Here is a 25,622-nt window from a genome sequence, read left to right as displayed (position 1 = left end):
GTGGAGTGAGATAGCAGATGACATGTTGACCACAGTGTGTGCGCAACAGAAAATAAAGTGTATGTTAAAAGCACTAACACAGGAAAGGAAATAGCTGTGCATTCGAGTGGCAGGGTTATGGGTGATTTACTAGTATCATGTTCTTAATATTTTTTAAATGTTTTCTATATAGTTTTTATAATATAATATTAGCAACCTACAAAATGTCTCAATATCTAATCCGTGCCACCCCTCTCCTCCGATGAGGAAACCCAGCCCAGGAGTGAGAAGCATGTTTACGGTGTGTTTTTAATCCAACTGACCCCGGAGACCTGAGGCATACCTGTAAGGATTTTTAAAAACGGCTTTATTGAGATATGAGTCACTTACATACAGCTCCCCCATCTAAAGTGTATAATTTAATGTTTTTTGTGTATTCACAGAGTTGTGCAACCATCGTACGATCAATTTTACAACATTTTCTTTGCCCCGAAAAGAAACCCCACATCCCTTAGCATCACTCCCTAATCTCCCTCTGCCCCTGGACCCATGCAGCCACTCACCTGCCTTCCATCCCTGTGGATGGGCCTGTTCCGGACATTTCAGAGAAGTGGGCTCACACAGCCTGCTGTCTTTTGTGTTTGGCTTCTTTCAGGGAGCATGTTTTCAAGGTTTGCCCACATTGGAGCATCTAACAGAATGTCCCTCCTTTTTATTGCTGAATAAATCCCATTGTATGGACAGACCACACACAGGCCAGAGCAGGTATTTCAGAGGGAGAACATGGTTTACGGACCGACCCAGCCAGTGCTGATCCTGCATGATAGCCAAAGAGGGAAGGAGGGTCTGCAGAGTTAGGGGCAGCCGCCTGCTAGCCAGCGTGAGAAGGAAGGGGTGAGGGCTCTTCTTGCGAAGTCAAACTGTTGAGGGAAGGAAGTTGCCCTTAGGTTTTGTTTTAGGATGCCTATAGGGAGACCTGTGAACCGTGAGGGTCCAAATGCAAAGAACCAGCTGAGGCAAAGAGGTTTGGCGAGCAGGGTCTGAAGGGGGGAGAAAGGACCCCAAGGGGGAGGGGATGTACCGAGCGGACCGGATGCAGACACTTCATTTTCCAAATCAGGATGGAATATGTCCGCTCTCTGTATCCAGACAGTGAAGAGTGATAAGAGTTATGAGGATGTCCACCCTTGATGGATTAAATGTGAAACAGAGAAAACTTGCACAACTGAATCGTGGAGAGATAACTTCAGTTAATCAGAAATCTGCCGTCGTATGGAGAACTCATTCACCCATGACACTAGGTAAACGGGGCATTAGCACATACAGTTTGTTACAGGTGTTTTTCTCCTGTGTGGTGAAGTATATGACAAAAACTTACAACACTAATCATTTTTAAGTGTACGGGTCAGTGGCATTAAGTACAGTCCCATTGTTGTACAACCATCGCCTGCATCCATCTTTTCATCATCCAGAACTGAAACTCTGTCCCCATCACACAGCAGCCCCCGCTCCCCCGGCCCCGCCCCAGCAACCACCATCTGACTGCTGTCTCGTGGATTCGACAACTCTGGCTACATCACATAAGTGGAATCACACAGCAGCGTCCTTTTGTGACAGGCTTATTTCATGTGACAGACTTTTAAAATAGTAATCCTCATTTGCTCTCCTTTATATTTAATATTCTCATTCCTCTCGCTGGATTACCAGCCCTTTAAACGTGATGGTCTGAGGGATTGAACCTCTGTGTAGCGTGGCACCTGGAGTTCCGAAGCACTTTGATGTTGGATGTTTCACAACCAATTAGTATTCCTCTATCCATCAGAAAGCCAGAGGCTGGCCCGGTGGAATAGTGGTTAAGTTCACATGCTCCACTTCAGTGGCCTGGGGTTCGCTGGTTCAGATCCTAGGCACGGACACACACCACTCATTACGCCACGCTGTAGCAGCATCCCACATACACAATAGAGCAAGATTGGCACAGATGTTAGCTCAAGGCCAATCTTCCTCAACAAAAAAAGCGGGGGCGGGGGACAGCCTAGTGGTGTAGCAGTTAAGTTTGCATGGTCTGCTTCAGCGGCCTGGGGTTTGCCAGTTCAGATCCCGGGTGTGGATCTATGCACTGCTCATCAAGCTATGCTGTGGCAGGCATCCCACATATAAAACAGAAGAAGATGGGCACAGATGTTAGCTCAGGGCCAATCTCCCTCAAAAAAAAAAAAAAAGCCCGAACTCATCAGGTTAGTCACTTGCGAAGAATAGCAGTTACTGCTGTGTAACAAATGACCCTGATCTTACTGGCTTAAAATAATGGTAGTTTATTATTCATCAGGGGTCCATGGGAGGCTGGGCTGTTCCTCTGCTGGTTTCCTTGGGCTTCTTCAGGTGGCTACACACAGCTGAGGGCCCACTGGACTGGACAGTGCCAGTGGTCTTCCTGTGGCCTCTCCTACAGCCACCTTCCCTGGCAGTCACAGGGCCATGTCCCTCAAGGGCCAGGACTTCCAAACCCCACAGCATGCTTCTGCCACGCTCAAGTCACACAGTGAGTGACCAATCAGGGCTGGAGGCCAGTCCAGATTCCAGACTACATTCCAAAGGGGCCTGCTTACTGTGTGGGAGGATTTGTGGTCCTTAAACAATCTACACTCAAGGCGCTTTAATGAGTAAGAATGGGGACCGGCAGTCGAATCCAGATTCTGGGCCGCTGCGGCACCCGCAGTTGGTCGTCAGCCATAGTTCACAGTATCCTTTGAGGTACACGGATCTTGGAAGCCTTTTAAGCAGAAATTTCAGTTGAGAGGATTGCACTGTTTCCTAATTCGGGGTCCCCATGACTTCGGTACAGGTCCACGGCAATGTGGGGGGTTCTTTGTCTTGCCAACCCCCGCTGGTCCAGAGGAGGCCAGGCTTCGGCGTCCGGTCGTCTGAGACGGAGCCCGTTGGTGTGTCACGTCCCTGCAGCCCCCACTCCTGTCCCGCTGCGTGGACAGTGACCGCAGGGCTTTGGGTGGCCTGAGTTGTCTGAAAGGCGAGCTGTGGGACGGAGGGCCGGCTTCTCTGCGCCTTTTCGCCTGGGTGGAGGTCGCGGGGAAGACAGGAGCGCCAGCAGCTACCAGGTGCCAGGAGGCCGCGGTTCGAGCCTCCACGTTCATTCATCCGCAGACTGCAGAACTCTCGGGCCCGAGGGGCGGGCTGCCGGCGGAGGGACGTGCGCCGGGGCCAATCAGCTTGCGGGGCGGGCGGCCTGTGGGCGGGATGGGCAGGCCCGGGACGACTCCCCGCTGCGGGCGGCCCTGCAGGGAGGACCGGTCCCGGTCCCAGGTCCCGCCCCGCCACGTCGCCCTGCGGGCGGGATGGGCAGGCCCGGGAGGGAGCGCACAGGAGGAGCAGGGGCTGGCTTGTCCCGGGACGCGGCGAGGGGGGAGGATAGGGGCGGGAGGACAGGCGGGCACTCCCAGGCAGGTGTCCCTTCCCCGGGCGGGTTTCCTTGAGTCCTGCCCTCAGGACAGGACTTCGCTGCGGCCCTCGGGGCGGCGGTCAGGGCAGGGGCGGGGGACACTGTCTGGACGCGGCGACCCCTGCTCTTCGGCCCTGGCTGCGGCTCCGCGCTGGCTGACCAGGCCATGGGGAGCCGGTGTGGACCCCAGACCAGGAAACTTCAGAGCAAGAATGAGGAACCCCAGGGCAACCGCAGAATTTGGGGTGGAGGTGACAGCTCACAAGTGGGGAATCTGCAGTGTGAGGGGAGGCTACTGTTTCTGGGCTCCTGCTGGGAGGTGGAGAGGAACTGCCATCCTCCACCACCCACTTCCCCAAGAAGGCAAAAAGGCCAGCCCACACTGATGCCCCAGGGCCCAGTGACCCTGCCAGAGCGGCCGGGCCTTTAGCCCTGTAATCCGTCCTGTCTGCTTCTCCAGGCCTGAAGCCAGGGAGCCCTTAGTGACCACGGGTTCTCGGGACACCTCCACAGCCCTGTCCCCACTCAGCTGAGGCAGCACTGGCACCAGCGCAGGCACCAGGCCGCTGCCCTCGTGGGGTCCTGGCAGCTCCTGAGGGCTGGGATGGGACCTGGTCTACTTGTGAGTCCAGAGAGACCCTCCCCCGGCCTGGCTTCCCCTTGTGCTCTGCAGAGTACCAGCTGGGCCTGGCCCCTGTTCCCTGGGACCCGGTGTCAGGGGAAAGGGCACTGGGCATTCTGGGAGGGTCAGTGGCCTGAGCTCACATCCCACAGTGCTCGTCTCTGACTGTGGCGCTCAGTGACACCAGTTACTGTTGTCCTGGACCAGGTGCGCCAGGTGTCATTGGGGCCGGCTCTGGATCCACCTTGACTGGTGTCCCAGCTCCGTGCTCCATGGCTGTGTGGGTGGCCCCGCCGTGCCTCAGCATCCTCACCTGTAACCTGGGGCAATAAGAATGATGAGCTTTCATACTATGGGGCTGAAGGTGAAATGGAAAATCCTGTGCAAACACTGCACCCCGTGCTCAGCACCTGCGGGCCTCGATTCAGAGTCACTGTTAGCAGCACCTCGGTCCCCTCCACGCCCCTGAGAGCCCTGTGGTTTGCAAGCTTTACATTCAGGAAAGTGAGGTTTGAGTGGGGCAGGGGGGCGTCCCCTCGTGGGCCCAGAGAGGAAGTGGCCCAGCAGAGGCCCTGGCCCGGGGGTCTCTGGCTCCCTTCAGGTCCTTCCCCACCTTGCAGCCCCGGCCCCAAGCAGCCCCATGTGCCCTGACCTCCAGCCCGGATCTGTTTTCCTGAGTCCCAGGCCCAGGGCACCTCCCCTGATGGGATTCTGCCTCTTCCCTTAGGACGGAGCCCCTGGACTCCCAGCTTCCTTGTCAAGGAGGAGGAAGGACATCCATCTGCTGGGGCCTGAGTGTGGCCTGGGGGACAGGCCATCGGTCCCGGAATGCCCCTGCCTGAGCCCAGCGAGCAGGAGGCTGAGAGTGTGAAGGCCGGCCAGGAGCCGTCCCCTGAGTCCCCTGAGCTGGGCACAGATGTCATCCCTGCAGCCCCCACGAAGCTCAAGGAGTTCTCCAAACTGGTCCTGCTGACAGCCTCCACCGAGAATGGGGATGGAGTGGACTCCCAGCCCAAAGGAGTGCCCTGCACCGTGTCCCTGGAAATGTCTGGTGCTGACACCCTGGCCAGGATCCCCCACATCCTGCCATCAGAGGAGCAGGGGGGTGCAGTCCAGCCAAGCCCCCTGGCCTCTGAGCAGAAATGCAGCAAACCAGACACAGGTGAGTTGCGGGCCTGCTGCCCCTGGCCCCACACCTTTATGGTCCTGCATGCTCAGACTTGGGCCTGGCTCACCCCGCTTCCTAGCAGGGTAACCTTGGCCATCCTGTCCCTGTCCTGAGCCTAGCTTCCTCATCTCTAATCACGACCCTGTCCCTTGTTGGTGTGATGATTGCAGGACATCAACCCTGTGTGCCCCCCAGTGCTCCCCTCCACACCCCTGACCTCTAGCCTTGCTCCATGCTGGCTAACCCCGTTGCCCTCAGCAGCCCCCAAGCCCCTGGAGTTCCTGAGGACCCCATTTGGGGGCCGCCTCCTGGTCCTCGAGTCCTTCCTGTACAAGCAGGAGAAGGCCGTGGGCGACAAGGTCTACTGGAAGTGCCGGGAGCATGCCGAGCGGGGCTGCCGGGGCCGGGCCGTCACCCGTGGGTCGCGGGCCACAGTGATGCGGGACCACTGCCACCCACCAGATGAGGAGGGCCTGGAGGCCCGGCGCCAGAGACAGAAGCTGCCCAGCCCAGCCCTTCCGGAAACCTTAGGGGGTCCCCAGGGCCCTGGAAGCCAAGTGGAGGAGCCACTGGAGGGGGTGGGCCCATGGCTGTGCCCCCAGGAGCCAGAGTCTGCCCCGGCACTGCAGCTGAGCAAGCCGGCCCCGGAGGAGGAAGAGGGGCTGCGAGCCCTGTCGCTGCTCAGCCTGCCCCCCAAGAAACGCCCGACACTGGGGACCGGTGAGTGTCCCCACCCTGGCTCCACTCGGGCAGGCAGGAACCTGCAGGCCCTTTTCTGTGCCCAGATAGAAATGTGGGGTCCCATGTGGTTTTTTAACGTGCTCAAAGTCAGAACAACTTTTAAAAGTATAATCATTAAGCCCATGGACTAGAACCAGTGCTGCTAAACCAGGGGTCCTTCTGGAATTTTCTGATGCAGCAGGGTGGGTGTGGGGCCCAGAAACGTGAGTTTTCACAGGCCCCGTGTGATTCTGGTAACCCCTGAAGATTCTGGTGACCTTTGGGAAGGTCAGCTTAGTGAGAGTCTTGAGTTTCGGGCCCAGGTTCAAGTTCCAGCCCCACCTCACTTTGCTGGGTGGCCTCAGATCAGTAACTGGCCTTCTGGAATTTCTGGAGCTTTATCCTAAGATGAGTGAGAGCCTAGAAGTTTGGGAGACTAGGCATTTGGTGTGTGGGAAGTGCTCGGTGCTGCTCCAGCAGCTGGTAGACAGAGTCTTCGAGGTTTTGATTGCCCGTAACTGGGAGTGGGTCTTGGTCCCGAGGCTGGGGGCCTCCTGACCCAGAAAGGATTCAAAGATTCAATGGTTTAAGGCAGCCGCCCCCCTGGGTACCTGGGGCAGGGCGAGCCAGAGAGAGACTTGTTTTTCACTGTGAATCACTTGGTACCAGTGGCATTTTATGGCATGTGCATGTATTATTCCAACAACAGATAAGGTTTTCAAACAAATCCTAAGAAAAAGTATGGCCAGGAGTGACTGAGCACATGGCTGTGTAGTCAGAGCCAGCTCGGCCCTTCCCGGTGTGTGACCTTGGATGCAGCATTTAACCTCTGAGAGCCGTGGCCTCCTCTCTGACCACCAGCAGAGGAACCGAAACTCCCCCGTGGGTTGCTGGGTGTGGGGTCAGTGGGAATGGACCCGGGGCCCCCACACACCCAGCTCAGGGGAAGCCATGGTAAATGTCACTGGAAAGGAGAACAGGACATGGCCATGCTCCCCTAGCCCACATCCCCCCACACCCCAACCTGCTCCCCTGGGCCGGCTGTGACCACCCTGGATCCCTCCTCCAGGAGAGCCCCGGCCCCTGGAGTTCCTGAGGACATGCTACGGGGGCAGCTTCTTGGTGCACGAGTCCTTCCTCTACAAGCGGGAGAAGGCCGTGGGGGACAAAGTGTACTGGACTTGCCGGGACCACGCGCTGCACAGCTGCCGCAGCCGGGCCATCACCCAGGGCCAGCGGGTGACCGTGATGCGCGGCCACTGTCACCCGCCTGACATGGAGGGCCTGGAGGCCCGACGGCAGCAGGAGAAAGCCATGGAGACACTGCAGGCTGGGCCGGGAGGTCCCGGGGGCCAAGTGGACAAGCTATTCCAAGGCGTGGACAGCCTGTTGTACCGCAGGGGCCCCGGCAGCCTGACGCTCACCAGGCCGCGGCCAAGGAAGCGTGCCAAGGTCAAAGATCAGGGCCTGGTCCAGCCCCAAGCCTCGCAGGGAGCCCCTGAGGACCAGGATGAGGACCTGGGTGAGTCCTCCACACCCACTGGCCCAGAGCTTGGCCCCTTCAAGGCTGGTTTCCTAAGGTCCTGGGAGGTGGGAGGGGGTCCCTGAAGCCCCAAGTTCCTACCTCCCTCTCCTGAACCCGCTCCGATTTGTCCCCAGGAGGCCCTGAGTTCCTGAGGACCCCGCTGGGGGGCAGCTTCCTGGTACATGAGTCCTTCCTCTACCGGCGGGAGAAGGCAGCCGGGGAGAAGGTGTACTGGACGTGCCGGGACCAGGCCCGCATGGGCTGCCGCAGCCGGGCCATCACCCAGGGCCGGCGGGTGACCGTGATGCGCGGCCACTGCCACCCGCCCGACCTGGGGGGCCTGGAGGCCCTGAGGCAGCGGGAGAAACGCCCAGGCTCAGCCCAGCGGGGCAGCCCAGGTAGGATGATGGCGGAGCAGGCCTCAGGGATGAGCAGGAGATGCAGCCAGCCAGCCTTGCCCACTTGACCTCCCATGTCCCCAGCAGATGCCCTGTCCTTCCTCCCTGCAACACTCTGGAAGGAGTGAGCCCTCTCCTCTCACTCTTTCCTCTCCTCCCTTCCCCTCCTCACCCACCGCATCCTGCATCCTGCCCTCTGTCGGGTGGGGTCCTCACCCTCCCGCTCAGACCGCCCGCCTGCCCCCACGCCTCTGCAGCACTTGCTAGACCAAGCTCCTTCCTCCTGCTCCTTTTCTCGTCATAAGAATTGACAGGATGGACAGAGGAAGCTATTGCACAAGGCCAGTCTCTCGTTTGTATGGTGAGTAGATGACAGTTCCCAGTGACAGGACACCTGACAGACCGGGTGGCGGAGGGTGTATTTTCATGTAATCGATTTCTTTGCCCCTCTAGCTGTTCTCCATAAATATCTATTGTCGTCCCTGAGGGATCCATGACGAGGGGCACAGCCCCACTCTTGTCATCTGTGCCCCCCTGGGAGGTGCCACGGTGCTGGTGTTCTGCTCTCGAGGTCACCATACCGTGAACACTCTCGTCCTGTCCTCCTGAGCAGGGTGGTTTCAGCCCGGCCGTGTCTCCGTCCAGCTCCCCATTTGGTCCGGCACCTGCCTCTCCTTCGGGCCCCAGTCCTGCCGTGTTCTGAGGCCTCTGAGTCTCCCATGCTTGAGGTCTCTGGTTTCGTTTCCTTCTGACTCTCTTTTTATTCATTTCCACATAACTTCTGTGGACAAGGAGGTGTTGCCACAAGACACAGGGCAGCCCCTGCAGGGTCCTCACCCCCAACTCCCACCCAGAGAACCCCTCTGAGCTCCTTCCATTGTTTTTTGGGGAGTCTGCTGCCCCATTTCTTAATATGGGCTTTCACCGCTATCAGTTGGTGTTGTAATTTCCTTGTGGCCTGTGGCCTTCCGGGGAGAGGCAGTAAGGACTCAGCGGTCCCCCGCAGCCCGCTTCTCGCAGGTCCTGCAGGTTTTGTTTTCGTGTTATTGTAAACATCTGCTCACGGCTGAGCTGGGAGTGCGCTGCGGCCTGTTTCCCTCCTTACGCGGCTGTTTTCTCTGCAGCCCGGTGGCTCCTTTGTTTGTGGGCCTCGTGTTCTGTGTGCCCCTCCTGCTCACGTGTCACTTCAGCCCATCAGCAGAAGCTCTGGGTTCCGCTCCAGGCCCCCCAGCCCTGCCACCCCCTGTCCCGGGGGTCCCCTGGGCGGGATGCCTGCTCTGGGCCCCGCTTTCTCTTGCTCGGTTTACTCCCTTGTCTTTCGAAGTCCCTCCTCTAGTCACCTCCCGAGCAAGCGTCCCTGGAGCTCACACTGTCGAGACCCTGTGTGCCTGAAGATGGCTGCCACCTCGCCTCACACGTCATCTAGTCCCTGTTCTTGGGTGGCCCACAGCTTTCCGAGGACCGACCCTAGGCATGTGGTGGCTCTTTGCTTGCAGTTTTTGGGTTGTGTCTCCATCCCTGTGGCACCTGGCTGTGCTGGGGGCACTAGGGGCCTTTTCAGGCCAGAAGCTCGGTCCTTCCCTCTGGGTGGTTTTCTCCTGCTCCTCGATACCCTCCACTCCCAACTCTCTTTCTTTCTGTTGCTCCTGTTTGTCGGATGTCCGTCTGCCTGGGACCACCATCTGTGACATTTCTTCGAGTTTGTCTCCGGTCCTTCTGTTTACTTTGACTTTCACTCTTGTGTCTGAAGATCTCCCGTGTGGTCCGTCATCCAGGGTCACAACTGCCCCGTCTCTCCGGCCTCTGGCCACAGCCTTGTTCCTCTGAGCTGCGATCTCTGCCTTTTAAAGCAAAGCTTCTCCCGCGTGTCCCGTGATCTTGGCCGTCTGCTCCTGTTTAAGGGGAGACTGACGTGCTCTGCACGAGGGCGCGGCCCGGGCGCTGAACTGCAGGAGGCTGCTGTGGCCGATGGCCTCCACCTCGAGACCCCGGACGTCGCCTCTGTGGGTCCGCAGGCTGGTTGGTGCCCACAGGACGGCCTCCCACAGGCGGCTCAGCCTGGCTGCCACAGTCATTCCGGGACTCGGGCAGGGAAGTGGGTGGACATGTCGGTTCCGGATGCAGACTTCCACTATCTCCGCACCGGGCACGGGAGCTCCCGTCTCATTGCTCTTCACACAGATCACCTTTACCCAGCCGGCTGTTTAGGCCTGCCCTGGACCTCACCTTCAGAGGGACCTTGCTGCCCCAGCTCAGCCACTGGCCTGCACTGTGCTCAGTGGCCTCCCCTCTGGGCTGGCGGTTTGCCGAGTGTGACCACACACCCGCTCTTCTCTGCCTCCAACACTCTGTCGGCGCCTCTGTTCTGCTGCCCTCCCCCTCCTTTCCAGATCTCTGGCCTGTGCCCTGTGCCTCCATCCTTTCTCAGTGGACATGTTTATCAGTCACATGGCTCCGCTCCATGGCCAGAGGCCCCTACCTGGCCCCGCTTCTCCAGGGTGCCCTCACCCCCATGGCCTCTGCTGTTCCCCTGTCTATCTCCAGTCCTCTGTGTGATCCTGGTGCCTGGACAAGGGAAGAGAGTCTGGGCAGAAGCACACGGCCACCTCCTGGCGTCCTCCCTCTCCACATGTCCCAGACAGCAGCTACACACTCCTTGCCTTTTCTCCCACCCTGGGTCAAATCCCCGCCCAGTCTGGCTCTCCAGGAGTGGACCCTTGACCCTTCTACAGCCCCATCGCCCACTGTGCGCACAATGCCCATTTCGTTCCTGATAGCTGGTCCCCCAAAGGGACCGTCCACTTATTCCTCCAACTCAGCAGGGACCGCATGGCCCTATGTATCCCCTCCCCCCATTGAGGGCACCTAGGATAAGAGAGGGGACATAGCAAAGACACCTTCTTCTGCAGGCACTGTGAGGTGGGGACAGACCCCTGCCTTCAAGGGCCTCCACCTCACCAGTCTCCCGCCTCCCTTCACTCCCAGGCTTGGGAAAGGAGCCCCCCAGAGCTGAGGCTAGGCTGGGTTTGGGGGTGGGGGTCTGTGTCCTGGGCTCGGGGCTGTCTCGCTATGAGGCAGTGGGTGCAGCGTGGGGGCCTGTGGGTCTCACTCTGGGAGCTGTGCTGCTTTTGGTGCTGAGAATGGGGGCCACACCCCACCTCACAACTCTGCTCCAACGCCAGGGCTCCAGCCTCTGCCTCCCCCAGCCCCTCTCCGATTTGTCCCCAGGAGGCCCTGAGTTCCTGAGGACCCCGCTGGGGGGCAGCTTCCTGGTCTACGAGTCCTTCCTCTACCGGCGGGAGAAGGCGGCGGGGGAGAAGGTGTACTGGACGTGCCGGGACCAGGCCCGCATGGGCTGCCGCAGCCGGGCCATCACCCAGGGCCAGCGGGTGATGGTGATGCGCAGGCACTGCCACCCGCCCGACCTGGGGGGCCTGGAGGCCCTGAGGCAGCGGGAGCAGCTCCCCTGCCCGGCCCAGAGGGAAGGCTCAGGTGCGGGCATAGGGGCTGGCAGGCACTAGGCCCTGCTCTCCCCGCTGGCTTGGCAGCCCTGGGGGCCAGCCCCAGAACACAGGCTGGGGGCTACCTGATGGGACATTCTGCAGTGGCCCGTGTCCAGCCAGGGTCCCACCATGCACATCAGTCTGTCCACCTGGGCTGTGGGCTCCCTGTGGGGAGGGTATTGGCCGGGACCACCCTCACAGTGCTGGTTCTATCTGGATTGGTGGAGAGAAACCCACTCTGACTGCTAGAGATAAGGAGCGTGGGGGCCCGGGCATTACCGGCAGCTACAGGAAGGGCTCAGCACCCATTTATGGGACAGTCCCCCTGGACCTTGAGGACCCTCTCTGGGTCTCTCTAGTGTCTTTTTTTCCTCTATCTCCCCTCTCCTCTCCCTCCCCACTCACTGCCCCCCCCACCCCCCAGTTCTCTCTGGCCATCACAACCCCAACATTGCATGACCTTTCAGTTCAGGTTCTTAAAAGTCACAAGAGAGAGAGTGGATTAGTTGCCAGCTGGCTGAGGGGAGGGTGGACATGTAGCCAGGTGGCCCCTGCTGTGTAGTCCAGACCAGCCATGGGCCTCCCAGAATGTTCCAGCGCCGCCCCTGCCGTGGGGTCTAGCCAGCAAGTGTGGAGTCAGAGCAGGATTGCTCCTCTGGGTTTGAGCGATTGCAGGGCCAGCCTCCCCAAGCTGCACCAGAGCCCTGAGAAAGAGACAGGGTGTCAGGGCTGTGGGCCCTGGGCTGGCAGCCTGAGCATCAGTCCCCAGGGCCCCACAGCATGGGTGGGGGAGGGCAGGGGGGCGTTGGAGGGGGCTTGAAGTTTCCTGGCTGGGGCAGGCTGGTGGGACAAGGGAAACAGCCTCTTTCCCTGGCACCCAGGCTCTGTCCCCTGCTTTCAAGGCCTGGCCCAGGCACCCCACTAGCATGTCCTGTTCCCTCAGGGACCCTCCGGCCTCTGGAGTTCCTGAGGACTTCCCTCGGGGGCAGGTTCCTGGTGTACGAGTCCTTCCTCTACCGGAAGGAGAAGGCGGCGGGGGAGAAGGTGTACTGGATGTGCCGGGACCAGGCCCGCATGGGCTGCCGCAGCCGGGCCATCACCCAGGGCCAGCGGGTGACAGTGATGCGCGGCCACTGCCACCCGCCTGATCTGGCGGGCCTGGAGGCCCTGAGGCAGCGGGAGCGGCTCCCCAGTGCAGCCCAGCAGGAGGACCCAGGTACAGACAGGGATGGGGCAGAGGTTAGGTGCAAAAGAGCTCTCCCCTCTCCTGGCTCCTTCTCCTGAACCTGAAAACACACCTATGTCTGGCCCATCCTTAAAAACAACTCCCCTTCTAACTACCCTTTTCTCTCCTTCCTTTTATTCTAAGAGGTCTTGACTTTTTATGGATTGTAGTCTCTTTTGAAAATCTGTTGAAAAAACATTAACTACCCTAGAAAAACGTACTAATGTTTGTGTGTGTGCACGTGTACATGCCCGCGCACACACACACGTGAACTTTTACACATTATTAACTTTATTGAACTGAAAATGGGTTCCTTATACATAAACAGAATATAAAGCCAGTCTTTAGGTAGCATCGTGTGTGTCATAGTAATTCGTGTAAATACGAAGGACCACATCTTATAAAATACAGAAATGAATCCAAGTTGTATAAAACAACCGAGAGAAACTTCATTTCTGCTTAATACGAAAAAGGAGATTTCCATGAGGAAGCCACCATTTGCCTTAAACAAGAAGAAGTTGGTGCCTTTGGTGAAGGACGGATCATGCCTGATAGCGAGTTGGTTCCCAATCTTTTTGAGGATGAGGTGAAGACTGACTCTTAGCATCTCAAGTAGCTTATTTTACCAGACACAGGAACTTTGGGCCATTAGAAAACCAGAATTCCCAATGACTCTGCAAATCAGAGTCATTCTGCCTGGTTTCCCGTCTCCTTAAGGCCTTTAGGTCATCATTACAGGGTGGGGGCCTTTGGCTCTAGAAGCTTCAACAAGAAAATAATTATCAATCCATGTTTTTGATTTTTTTTTTCCTCAGAAAAGATAAAACTTCTGCCTAAAGTTCAGCTGTGCCTCAAGACGTGTTCTCCTGAAAGCCAGCAGACTTACGGGTAATTGTATTTGTTACCTAATGCTGCATCACAAATAACCCCAAAACTTAGTGCCTTAAAACAACAAATATTTACTCTCTCTCCGTTTCTGTGGGCCAAAGTTTCAGGAGTGGTTGGGCTGAGTGGTTCTGGTTCAGGGTCTCTCATGAGGTTGAAGGAAAGATGTCAGCGGGGCTGCAGTCACCTGAAGACTTGAGTAGGGCTGAAGGAGCCACTTCCAAAATGGTGCCCATTCACTCACATGGCTGTGGGCTGGAGGCCTCAGTCCCTCACCGTATGGACCTCTCCTTAGGGCTGCTTGAGTGTCCTCAAAGATAGCACCATCTTCCCCCAGAGCGAGTGATCCAAGAAAGAGAGCAGGGCAAGAAGCAGGTCACCAACAACAGCAGAATTCATATCCTTTTCAAGCACGCATGGAACATTCTCCAGAATAGACCTAATCTAGGCCATAAAACAATACTTCATAAATTTAAAAGGATTAAAATCATCCAAAGTATGTTATCTGACCACAGTGGAATGCAACTAGAAATTAATAACAGAAAGAAATTTGGGAAACTCACAAATATGTTAAAATTAAAACCACTAAAAAACCACTTACTCAAAGAGGAAATTAGAAAATAATTTTAAGTGAACAAAATGGAGTTACAGCACACCAAAACTTATGGGATGCAGGTAAAGCAGGGCTTAGAGAGAAGTTCATAGCTGTAAATACTTACATTAAAAAGCAGAAAAATCCAAATCAGTAACTTAAACTTACATGTTAAGACACTAGAAAAAGAACAAAATAGGGGCCACCCCATGGCCAAGTGGTTAAGTTCATGTGCTCCGCTTTGGCGGCCCAGGGTTTCACCAGTTCAGATCCTCGGTGGGGACATGGCACTGCTCATCAAGCCATGCTGAGGCGGCGTCCCACATAGTACAATCAGAAGGACCCACAACTAAAATACACAACTATGTACCGGGGGGCTTTGGGGAGAAAAAGGAAAAAATAAAATCTTTAGAAAAAGAACAAAATAAGCCTAAAGCAAGCAGAAAAAAGGAAATGATAAAGATAAGAATAGAAATTAATGAATAGAGAAGAGAGAAAATTAACAAAACCAGAAGTCAGTTCTTTGAAAGGATCAACAAGTCAACAAACCTTTAGCTAGAATGACCCAAAGAAGTTTTTTAAAAATAGAGAAGACTCAAATTATTAAAATCAAGAATGAAAGATGGGACATTACTACCTACCTCACAGAGGGAAGAAAAGGATTACAAATGCATGCTATGAAAAACAGCATGCCAACAAATTAGATAACTCAGATGAAATGAAAAAATTCCTAGAAAGACATAATCTACCAAAACTGATTTAAGAAGAGAGAGAAAATCTGAATAGATGTACAAGAAGTAAAGAGATTGAATTAGTAATTTTAAAACTTCCCACAAAGAAAAGCCCAGGCCCAGATGACTTCATTGGTGTGTTCTACCAAACATTTAAAGAAGAATTAACACAAATTCTTCACAAACTCTTCCCAAAAATAGAAGAGGAGGAACATTTCCCAACTCATTCTATAAGGCCAGTATCACCATGATACCAAAATCAAGCAAGGCCATTACAGGAAAACTACAGACCAAAATCTCTTAGGAATGTAGATGCAAAAATCCTCAAGAAAATACCAGCAGGGGCTGGCCCCGTGGCTGAGTGGTTAAGTTCGCGCACTCCACTGCAGGCGGCCAGTGTTTCGTTTGTTCGAGTCCTGGGCGCGGACATGGCACTGCTCATCGAGCCACGCTGAGGCGGCGTCCCACATGCCACAACTAGAGGAACCCACAACTAAGAATATACAACTATGTACCGGGGGGCTTTGGGGAGAAAAAGGAAAAAAATAAAACCTTTAAAAAAAAGAAAAGAAAAGAAAAGAAAATACCAGCAAACTGAATCCAGTGACAAAAAAAAGGATCATACACCATGATGAAATGGGATTCATCCTAGGAATGAAAGATGGCCTTAACATCTGTACATCAGTCAACATAACACACATTTGTGCAGAACAGACTTAACATAGCAGGCCTCCAACCGCTGTCCTTAAAACAGCCTGCTTGCAAGGGTGACCCCTAGCTGGCCTCTAGGACTCGACTGGTAAATAGTTCCCTACACGGATGCAGCACTGTCCTGGAATGATAACAGTTGCTCACTCTTATCTCTTTGTACAAAGAATGTGATTTTTGCTGAACACAGCTTTCCTTCTGAAATTCTGGAGTTTCAGTGACTACAGCCAGGCACCCAGACACCGTGTGTCTACATGGCCGGCCCCCAGTAAAAACCCTGAACTCCTAGGCTCAGGGGAGCTTCCTTGGTAAACAACACTTCACACAAGTCATCACAGCTCCTTGCTGCAAAATTAAGCGCATTCTGTGCAACTCTGGTGGGAGACGACTTTGGAGGGTTGTGCCCGGTCTCCCCTGGGCTTCACCCCAGATGCTTTTCCCTTTTGCTGATTTTGCTTTGTATCTTCTCACTGTAATAAATCTTAGCCATGAGTATGACTAGCTGCTGAATCCTGTGAGTCCTTCTAGCAAAATCACCAAAGCTGGGGGTGGTCTTGGGGACGCCACACAGCATGTCAATAGAATAAAACACAACACATGAACGCTGAATAGACACAAAAAGCATTGGATGAAATCCAACACCTCCTCGTGATAAAAACACTCAACAAATTAGGAATAAAAAGCTATCTCAACCTGGGGCTGGCCCCGTGGCCGAGTGGTTAAGTTCGCGCACTCCGCAGCAGGCGGCCCAGTGTTTCGTTGGTTCGAATCCTGGGTGCGGACATGGCACTGCTCATCAGACCATGCTGAGGCAGCGTCCCACATGCCACAACTAGAAGAACCCACAGCGAAGAATACACAACTATGTACTGGGGGGCTTTGGGGAGAAAAAGGAAAAAAAAAAAAAAAAAAAAATCTTTAAAAAAAAAAAAAAAAAAAAAAAGCTATCTCAACCTGATAAGGAGCACCCATGAAAACCCCACAACTAACGTCATACTCACTGGGGACAGACTGAGCGCTTTCCACCACAGCTCACTCCCACCACTTCCATTCAACACCGCACTGGAGGTTCTAGCCAAAAAAAAGAAAGAAAAGACATCTAGTTTGGAAAGGAAAAAGAAAAACTCTATTGGTGGATGATATATAGAAAATCCTAAGGAATCCACTAAAAAACTATTGGAACTAATAAACAAGTTCAGCCAGGTTGCAGAGTACAAGATCAATATACAAAAATTAATTGTATTTGTATACACTTTCAATGAACAATCCAAAAGTCAAATTAAGAAAACAGTTCAGGGGCCAGCCAGTGGCACAGCAGTTAAGTTCTCACATTCTGCTTTGGCGTCCCTGGGTTTGCCAGTTCGGATCCCAGGTGCAGACCTAGGCACCGCTTGTCAAGCCTTGCTGGGGCAGGCATCCCACGTATAAAGTAGAGGAACATGGGCATGGATATTAGCTCAGGGCCAGTCTTCCTCAGCAAAAAGATGAGGATTGGCAGTAGTTAGCTCAGGGCTGATCTTCCTCAAAAGAAAAAAAGAAAAAAAAAAGAAGGTGAAAAGACAACCCACAGAATGCACAGAATGAAACATTTGCAAATCATATATCTGATTAAAGACTGGTATCCTGAATATCCAAATAATTCTTATAACTCAACAACAAGAAGACAACCCAATTAACAAATGGGCAAAGGGTCTGAAAAACAGTTTTTCAAAAATTTAATTTCTTTTATGAAGCCCAAGATATACAAATGGCCAATAAGCATAATTAGAGATACTCAACATCATTTGCTTGGAAAATGCAAGTCAACACTCCAGTGAGATACACTCCACACCCACTTGGGAGGCTGTAATAAAAAAGACACACAATAACAAGTGTTGGAGAGGATGCGGAGAAACTGGAACCCTCATACTCTCAGGGTGGGAATATAAAGTGGTGCAGCCACTTTGGAAAACAGTCTGGAAGTTCCTCAAAATGTTAAACAGAGAGTGTATGTTTACCTAGTGATTCCACTCCTAGGTGTATACCCAAGAGAATTGAAAGCGTGTGTCCATACAAAAATGTACACTAATGTTCTAATCAACATCACTCATAATAGCCAAAAAGTGAGAACAATCCAAAATGTCCATTAGTGGGTGAATGGATAAATAAAAAGTGATATATCCATACAGTGAAATATTATTCAGCCATAAAAAGGAATGAAGTCCTGACACATGCTACAATGTGGGTGAGCCCTGAAAACACGCTCAGTGAAGGAAGCCAGACAGAAGAGAGAGCCTAGCATTTATATGAATTTTATATGGAATGTCCAGAATGGGCAAATCCATGGAGACACAAAAGAGATGAGTAGATTTCTAGGACTAAAAATGTGGGAGGGTGAGAGCTGAAGGGTCTGGAGTTTCTTTTCGGGGTGATGAAAATGTTCTAGAAGTGATTGTGGTGATGGATGCACAACTCTGTGAACACACTAAAAACCATCCAATTCTACACTTTACATGGGTGAGCCATATGGTATGTGAATTATAGCTTAATAAAGCTATTTCTAAAAAAGGCAGGAAGCCCGGTGACTTTTACGACATTGTCACACCCCATCACTCCTACTTTACTCTGTTCATTGGAAGTCAGTCACGCATCCAGCCCACACCCAAGCGGAGGGAATAGGCTCCTGCACTTGGAGTGAGGAATATCAAAGAACTTGTGAACACGTTCTAAACCGTCACAGTAATACAGGAGAACTTTATGTTTCTTGACAAAGAATCTTGAAAAGGCCAGGGTGTGAGTCCCAGTGACTTCTGCGGCAGGAAATGGGACTTCTCAGGAATGTTGGGTGTTTCCTCCAGGACATGCTAGCATGGAAAGCTGGGAATTCCCCAAATCTATGTTGTGGAGCAGGTCACATTTTAAAGGGATTGCTATGTATGTATATGTGTGTACAGCAATGATCTAGTTGATGGTTATCTCTAAGGAAAAGGGTTACAGGAATCCCTAACTTTCTATATTATCTATTTCCGCCACCTTTGGATTCTGATAATGAATGCATGTTTCTCTGCAATCAGGAAGGTCACAGATAGAGAACTTGGCAGCGAGTCCCACTGAGGCCACTCTCCTCCAGATTCGAGCAGAGAAGCCTCACGAGTTGCCAGCGTCCAGGATGCTCTTCGTCTGCACGGGACCCCGCCCGGCATTTCCCACCCGGTTAGAGTTTGCCTGACAAAAACTTGCACTCTTCCAAAGCGTCTGTGGCCTTCACATCTCCTCACGACGTCTCCCAGGAGGGGTATTTTGATGGTGTCTTCCTGCCGGCAAAGAGGAGCCCCAGGAGCGGGGCGGCTTGCAGGCCTGCCTGACGTAGGGAAGGCTCCGACCTCCAAAGGAGCTGAAGAAGCATCTTTTGACAAAGACACCTCTTCCCTGCTCTGCGCTCACAACCGTCTGTTTTCAGAGCACGCGAGCGACCTTGCCAAGGACCTTCCCGTCGGGTGTGGCCCTGCTTCATCCAGGGCACCTCGGGGGAAGTTCCTGCTTCTTCAAGCTGAGCTGAGCTGCTCTGCAGAGCTCCAGGCACCCCACTGGGCCTTCATGCTCGGGGCTGCATCCATCCCTCACGGTGACAGGGCACACCAAACCAGAAGCCTCACTACACCCTCTGTCGGACTTTCTTTCCTTTGCTGTTTCCAACTTAAATTAAACCCAGTGTCCACGATCCCCACGGCAAGTGTTGTTCCCAGCAGTGGGAGCCGGCCCAGATGTCCGCAGGAAGGCGGCCCTGGGCAGACACTCCTGATGAGGCCAGTGGTGTCCTGGGTTGCCCAGGTTCATCTGATGCAGGAGGAGAGGCAGACCAGATAGCAGCAGAGGCGCATCCCCTCTCCTGTCTGGTAGAGGCGCAGAGAGCTATTCTAGCTGGTCCGAGGAGAAGAGGGCTGACATCCTCTGGGAACTCCAGAGGCTGCTGCTTGCTAACAAGGCCACGTCCTTGACAGCGAGTTTTCTTGCCCTCATCCTGTAATCACAGATGGAGCACACAGCGGGAGGCTCCCTCCCTCCTGGCAAGCTGGCCATGGAGCCTGCCATCCAGCTGTGGGACAGTGACAGCTCGAGTCCCCCCCACTGTCCCTCTGCTTATACATTTCCCCCAATAAACCCTATTTTATATCTCACCGTGTAGAGCTGCTGTGTGTGTCCACATCCCTTATGCAACCACTATTGGCTACCACGAAGCCACACACTCCACGTGTCTCAGTGCCACGGGCTTAGAAGTGACGGAGTGCTTGGGCAACACCCTGGGGGAGACCCCCTCATCTGGGACAGTGCCAGATCACCTGGCCCAGATGTCAGCCATACCAAGAGAGGGTGGGGGTCCTCTGGAGGGGTTGCTGAGGGGTTTGCTCCAAGCCCACAGAGGGCCGTGCGGCCCCTGCTGGCCACTCCCTGACCCTGATGTCACTGAAAGAGAGGCCTGGATTCTCTAGGCACCTCTCAAACTGAGTCCTCCCTGACTCATTTTCACAAGCTGGAGCAAGCTTAAAACAGAAACGGCACCCCCAGGCAACGGGGGGTTAGACCCCCGAGACCCCGGCTACCTTCGCACTGACCCATTACCTGACATGACTGCCGGCTCCCCGGCGCCCCCACCTCCCAGCCTTGCCAGCAGTCAGGACGGCCCAGTGATGGGACAGGCCACCTCCCAGGTGGGAGGCAGGTGTCTGCCAAAGCGCCCCTCATGCTGATGGCCCTCAGCAGTGGACACTCAACACCAGCTACGTTTCAGGCAGTGCTCTTGGCATGCTGCCCCAAGACAGTGACCTGCCCATGGCTAAGGCCAAAGACATGGCCCTGTGGGTACAGACATGACGCCCCAATCCCAGAGCCATCTTCGTGTCACAAATGTGCATGCCCATGGGAGGCAGCCACACTGACAGGAAGGCACCTAGACTCAAAAGAATGGTCAAGTTTGTGCCGCCACCAGTCGGGTCTCTGCTCAGCCCCATCGTGGACGGGGGGACCTCGCACAGGCCTGAGTGACTGGCAAGAAGCATTGAGTCGCGGCAGCCCCTGCCACTTGCAAAGCCTGCTCCGCCGGCCGGGTCCGCAGCCTTCCCAGCGGGGCCTCTGCAGGACCAGCGACTTCCCCAGGCCCGAGTCCTATGCCATCAGCCTGGCTGGGCTCTGGGCAGCCAGACATTGGGGTGCGGCGTGAGGAGACTCAGAGGAAGGACATGGCTTCACTCCGCTCCTCAACATTCGCGTTGGCGAGGGCCGGCACACTGCCCCTCTTCTCCACACCTGCTTTGACCTCAGAGGACAGCTGGATGGTCCATGTGGCTCAGACTGAGGGCTCTCAGATGGACATGAATTTGGATACTGGTGGCGCCATGGGTGGCCTCACGACCACTTAGCCACTGAGCTCCAGAGGCTTCCCCCTCATAAGGCCACTTCCTCTATGGTTCCAGAGCCAGAGATGTCCCCTGCCCTGTCCCTGTCAGAGAGCAAAGTGCACAGGGGCAAGTCCCTGTCTCAGAAGCTGGCCCCTTGGGGACAGTGACAACTTGGTGGGGCTGCCCTCATCCTCCCCTGCTCCCACTCTGCTGCTGGTTTCCCCCAATAAACCCTATTTTATTGTGTCTGCACCACACGGCATTGGTAGTGTGTCTCTGTGCCCCTATGCGTGACAGTGTGTAACATCTCAATCATGAAATTTAAAATAAAAAGTTCACAAGGAGTAGCAAAAGTACCAAGGAGGAACTCAAATTTCTAAAGTGGGGTGCAGCAGTCAGCTCTAGGAGCCCCAGGCCCAGTCCCTGTCCCCATGGTGATGAGGTGTGCCTCATCGAAACGCTGCTCATGGACCCCACTCCCTCTTCTGGTCCCCACTCTGCCTCCTGTCCCCATGTCCTCTGTCAAGACAACTTCTGCAGGGTGGCAGGGACCCTCGTCACTGAAATCAATGGATGCTTCTCAGAGCTCGCCTTCAGCCACCCCTCCTTGATTCCTCCCCGATGGCCCCTCCTGGGTTCTCCACCCACCTCCCTGTGTCCCCTCCCAGCCTCCCTCCTGGGCTCCTCAGCCCCTGCCAGCCTCTGAGTGCAGGGGTTGGAGTGCTGGGGACTGGACCTCAGCCCTTTTCTGCCCAGCCTCTTTTGGGGTTCCCAGTTTGTCAATATGCAGCCCCAGCCTGGGCCTCTCTTCTGCAAGCAAGCCTGCATGTCCAGCTGCCTCCAGGGCCTTGGTCCTGGGCATCCCATGGGCACTGGGCACAAGCGGTAAAAGGAGTGTCTGCCTGTTGTCCTCCTCATCTGATGGCTCCACCACACGCCTAGAAACCCAGAGCTGTCCTCGATGCCACCCTGCCTGTCCCTCTGTCCTGTCAGCTGTCAGCGCACACTAGTGCCACCCTGCCTCGTTCTTTTTTAGTAACAGCTTTATTGAGATATAAGCCACATATCATGCAATTCGATGGCTGTTAGTATATTCACAGAGTTGTGCCTCCGTCACCACTGTCTGATTCCAGAACATTTCATCACCCCGAAAAGTAACGCCTGACCCGCTAGCACTCACTCCCTCTGCCTGTCTCTTTCCTATTTGTTAAGGCTGATGGGGGTTCCTTCCTCTGGCGCTGGGGGGGTTTGGGGAATCCAGGTGTCTTAGTCCTCTAGGACTGCCATAACGAATACCATAGACCGGGGGGTGGGGGCCTTAAACAACAGACGGTGGTTTCTCACGGTTCTGGAAGCTGCAAGTCTGAGACCAGGGTGCAGGCACGGTCGGTTTCTGGTGAGGGCTCTCCTGGTTTACGATGGCCACCTTTTTGCTGTGTCCTTACACGGGGGTGTGGGGGAGCTAGCTAACTCTGGCCTTTTCTTATAAGGCACTAATCCATCATGAGGCTCCACCCTGGCCTGAACCCCTCCCAAAGGCCCCTGAGACCATTACATTGGGATTAAGGTTTCAACATATGAATTTCGGGGGGTCACACATTCAGTCCATAGCACCAGGTAAGGCACTTACATAGTAAAGACGACCTTTTAGGCAGTGCTTGTATTAATAAACGTCCCCATCCCTAGGCCCCTGAGTCACCTGGAGCCCCAGCCTCTCGCCTGCATGAGCACAGCAGCCTCCATTGTCCCCTCTCTGTATTCTATCCCCATGACACTTGGTGGGGGGTGGCTTTTCTAAAACGCAATCCCGTCAGGCAACCCCTGCCCCGGGTGTTCTCTCCCTAGTGTCCACATCAGGTATGACTACCTGGTTTAAGGACTAGAAGCCAAAAGTACCCAAAGGGGTCTCTGGAGACCAACCAAAGACAGGTGAGCCGCCAGCCTCAGGCTGCACCCTCACCACAGCTCTGCAGAGCCCAGACTTTCCTGGCTGCCCACTCCCCTGTCCCCCCAAGGGCTCTGAGGGCACCAGACAGGCCCCTCTGCTTTGGAAATAAGGAGGGGCCCTGACACGGGCTTTGGGCCTAACAACCCTCAATGCTTCAAAGAAGGGAGAAGAATTTGCCTAGCATGCAGCAAGCACTCATAAACATTGGATAAAGATGTGATTGACTGAATGACGAATGAAATGCATGAGGGGAGGGCAGGGCGGACGTGGGTGGGAGTCCTGCTTGGGTCTCTCTGTCCCATGTCTGTTGCACTCTGGCTGGTGAAAGTGATTCACCTGTCCATTGACAGACGAAAGGATAAAGAAAAATGTGGCCTATCCCTATGGAATATTATGCAGCCTTAAAAAAGAAGGAAGTCCTATGCTACATCATGGGAGAACCTTGAGGACATGATGCTAAGCAAAATAAGCCACTTACGAAAGAACAAATACTGTATGATTCCACTCATATGAAATAGCTAAAGTCGTCAAAATCATAGACACAGAAAGTACAAAGGTGGTTCCCAAGGGCTGGGGGAAGGGAGGCAGAATCAGTGTTTAATGGGTACAGAGTATCAATGTTGCAAGATGAAAAAGTTAGGGATCAGTTGCACAAGGATGTGAATATACTTGGCTGCTGAACTATTCACTTACAAATGGTTAAGATGGGAAACTTAATGTTATGTGTTTTTCACCACGAAAAAAAGAAGAATGAGTGGATGGCCAAGTGCCAGACGGTGCCTGCAGCAAATGTCTTTCTCCCACAAAATAAAGAGATAGGCTCTAGCTGCTGGAGGGGCTGCAGAGGGTAAGAGTGGGGAGTCAGACAACAGTTGGGAGAGCCCTTTGTCGAAGTAGGACGTGGTAGTGGCATGGACTAGGGAGGTGGCAGCAAGGATGGAAAAGGGACAAGAGATAATAAGAGATGTTATGAGTTGAACTGTGTCCCCGCCAGTTCACGTGTTGAAGTCCTAACTCCCAATACCTTAGAATTTGGCCTTATTTGGAAAGAGGTCACCACAGATGTGATTAGTTAAGACGAGGTCACACTGGGGTAGGTTGGGCCCCTAATCCAATATGACTGATATCCTTATATAAAGGAGAAATTTGGACACAGACACGCACTCAGGGAGAAGGCCACATGAAGATGAAGGCGGAGATCAGAGGGATGCTTCTACGAGCTGAGGAACACCAGTGACGGCCAGCAAATCGCCAGAACCTAATCAAGAGGCATCAATAAATTCACCATCACAGCTCTCAGAGGGGACCAACCCTGCTGACATCCGGGCCTCAGGCTTCCAGCCTCCAGATTGTAGACAATCAATTTCTGTTGTTTAAGCCCCTAGTATGTGGTGCTGTTACAGCCCTAGGAAACCAATGCTGGAGACAAGAACTGGAGAGGGGTGGGAGGGTGTATTAGTCAGGTAGGCTGTGCCAGCTGCTGTAACAAGCAAGCCCCCAATCTCAGTGGCTAAACACAATAGATGTTTATTTCTCACTCATGCAGAGTCCCAAGCTGATACTTCTCTTTGGCGGCACCTTCCACAAAGTCACTCAGGAATCCAGCTCCTTCCATCCTCGTCTAGCCCTGGGCATCCCCTCCATTCAGTTGGTGAATGGAGGAGACAGAAACTGAGGCCATCATAGGCCAGACGTGGTGGGGACCTACATCAGCGCTTCCCAGACTTTAACACCTGGAGATCTTGTTAAATGCAGGTTCCGATGAAGGAAGGCTGGGGCGGAGCCTGAGAATCTGCATTTCTAAGTTCCTGCTGATGCTAATGCTGCTGGTAGGAACCCTCCCTTCGGGTCCTCCCTCCAGCCAGAACGCCACTCACCTGGACTCACTCGTGTAGCCACACTTGAGGCAGGGGAGGAGAGGAAGGGAGGTGCAGGTGTTTGTGCAGGACCTGGAGGACTTGGGATCAGTAAACACAGGTGGATAGGGGCAGACAGGAGCCGACCCTCCCACAACAGCAGTGCCATTGCTGCCAAGGGACCAGGGGGAGGTCTTGACTGGAACTGCAGGGCCCTTCAGCAGGGGGCCTTTCTGAACTCCCCAGAAGTGGTGGGGGTGAGGACCCAGACCTTCCTTAGTTGGAGATTCCATGAGTCCCCTGGGACTGGAGCTCGCAATCAGGACACCGCCTCTCATCCCCCAGCCTAAGTTTTGAAACTGAGCATCCCCTCCCTCTCATCTGATACCCCCTTTGTAGGAAACTGAAGCCCACCCAGACTAAAGGGTGGAAGTGCAGTGGACCAGATGGACAATCCTTTTTGATCACCCTCTGACCAGAGAAGGGATCAGTTCCTCCTCCACTCCTCCCTCTGCCCCCATTGGGCACATGGAATCCTGGGAGTCTCTGCCCACCTCCTCCCCTTTCTTCTGTGGGGCTGAGACCTTGGACGATGAGGATTCCCATGCACCCCCATCACCCATGGCCCAGTCCTGCCGCCCCAGGATGCTTTCCGTGGGCCATAGCCTGGGACTACACCACCAAGCTTGGCAGCCCCCGCACTCGTGGGCAGGAGGGAGAAGGGGACCAGCTTGACAGGTGGCCACCTGCTGCTCCCTCATTAGGGAGGCGTCAGGCCGGTTCCCGGGGCGGTGGGCTAGTGCGTGCAGGTGAGACTCCCAGTCCTGTGCTCAGCGGGGCCAGGAAGCCTCCAGGCGAGCTTGCCCCAGCCTGGCTGCTGAGGGGGCTGCCCACGAGGCGACCCAGGTGCCAGCCTCGCATCTCAGAAAG

At 54.3% G+C, this 25,622-nt stretch overlaps 1 protein-coding gene and 1 long non-coding RNA gene across 10 annotated transcripts in view; one reads left to right on the top strand and one right to left on the bottom strand.

The window, feature by feature from the left end:
• The window catches only part of FLYWCH1 (FLYWCH-type zinc finger 1), a 27,175-nt gene extending 7,505 nt beyond the window's left edge, over positions 1–19,670 (top strand). For 2 of the 9 annotated variants that reach the window (XM_070566992.1, XM_070566989.1), the window contains exons 3-11: positions 1,129–1,280; positions 4,786–5,220; positions 5,488–5,946; positions 7,016–7,468; positions 7,606–7,869; positions 11,098–11,361; positions 12,316–12,588; positions 13,413–13,485; positions 18,567–19,670. In XM_070566992.1, the coding sequence (XP_070423093.1) occupies positions 4,887–5,220; positions 5,488–5,946; positions 7,016–7,468; positions 7,606–7,869; positions 11,098–11,361; positions 12,316–12,588; positions 13,413–13,485; positions 18,567–18,606 (2,160 nt within the window). In that variant the 5' untranslated portion in view covers positions 1,129–1,280; positions 4,786–4,886 and the 3' untranslated portion in view covers positions 18,607–19,670. Of the gene's footprint in view, positions 1–1,099; positions 1,281–4,785; positions 5,221–5,484; positions 5,947–7,015; positions 7,469–7,605; positions 7,870–11,097; positions 11,362–12,315; positions 12,589–13,412; positions 13,486–18,566 lie in introns of all 9 variants that reach the window. The other 7 variants (XM_070566986.1, XM_070566983.1, XM_070566990.1 and 4 more) reach the window with 5 other exon arrangements.
• The window catches only part of LOC139074799 (uncharacterized), a 16,831-nt gene continuing 7,664 nt past the window's right edge, over positions 16,456–25,622 (bottom strand). The window contains exons 2-3 of the long non-coding RNA XR_011524593.1: positions 16,844–17,030; positions 16,456–16,584 (exon numbers count right to left, since the gene is read on the bottom strand). This is a non-coding gene — a long non-coding RNA (uncharacterized lncRNA). The remainder of the gene's footprint in view (positions 16,585–16,843; positions 17,031–25,622) is intronic.

The sequence above is a fragment of the Equus przewalskii genome, chromosome 12, assembly GCF_037783145.1.
Source record: "Equus przewalskii isolate Varuska chromosome 12, EquPr2, whole genome shotgun sequence".
In the NCBI taxonomy this organism is placed as follows: domain Eukaryota; kingdom Metazoa; phylum Chordata; class Mammalia; order Perissodactyla; family Equidae; genus Equus; species Equus przewalskii.
Note: the sequence above shows the minus strand (reverse complement) of the source record. Positions and strands in the feature narration are given on the sequence as shown.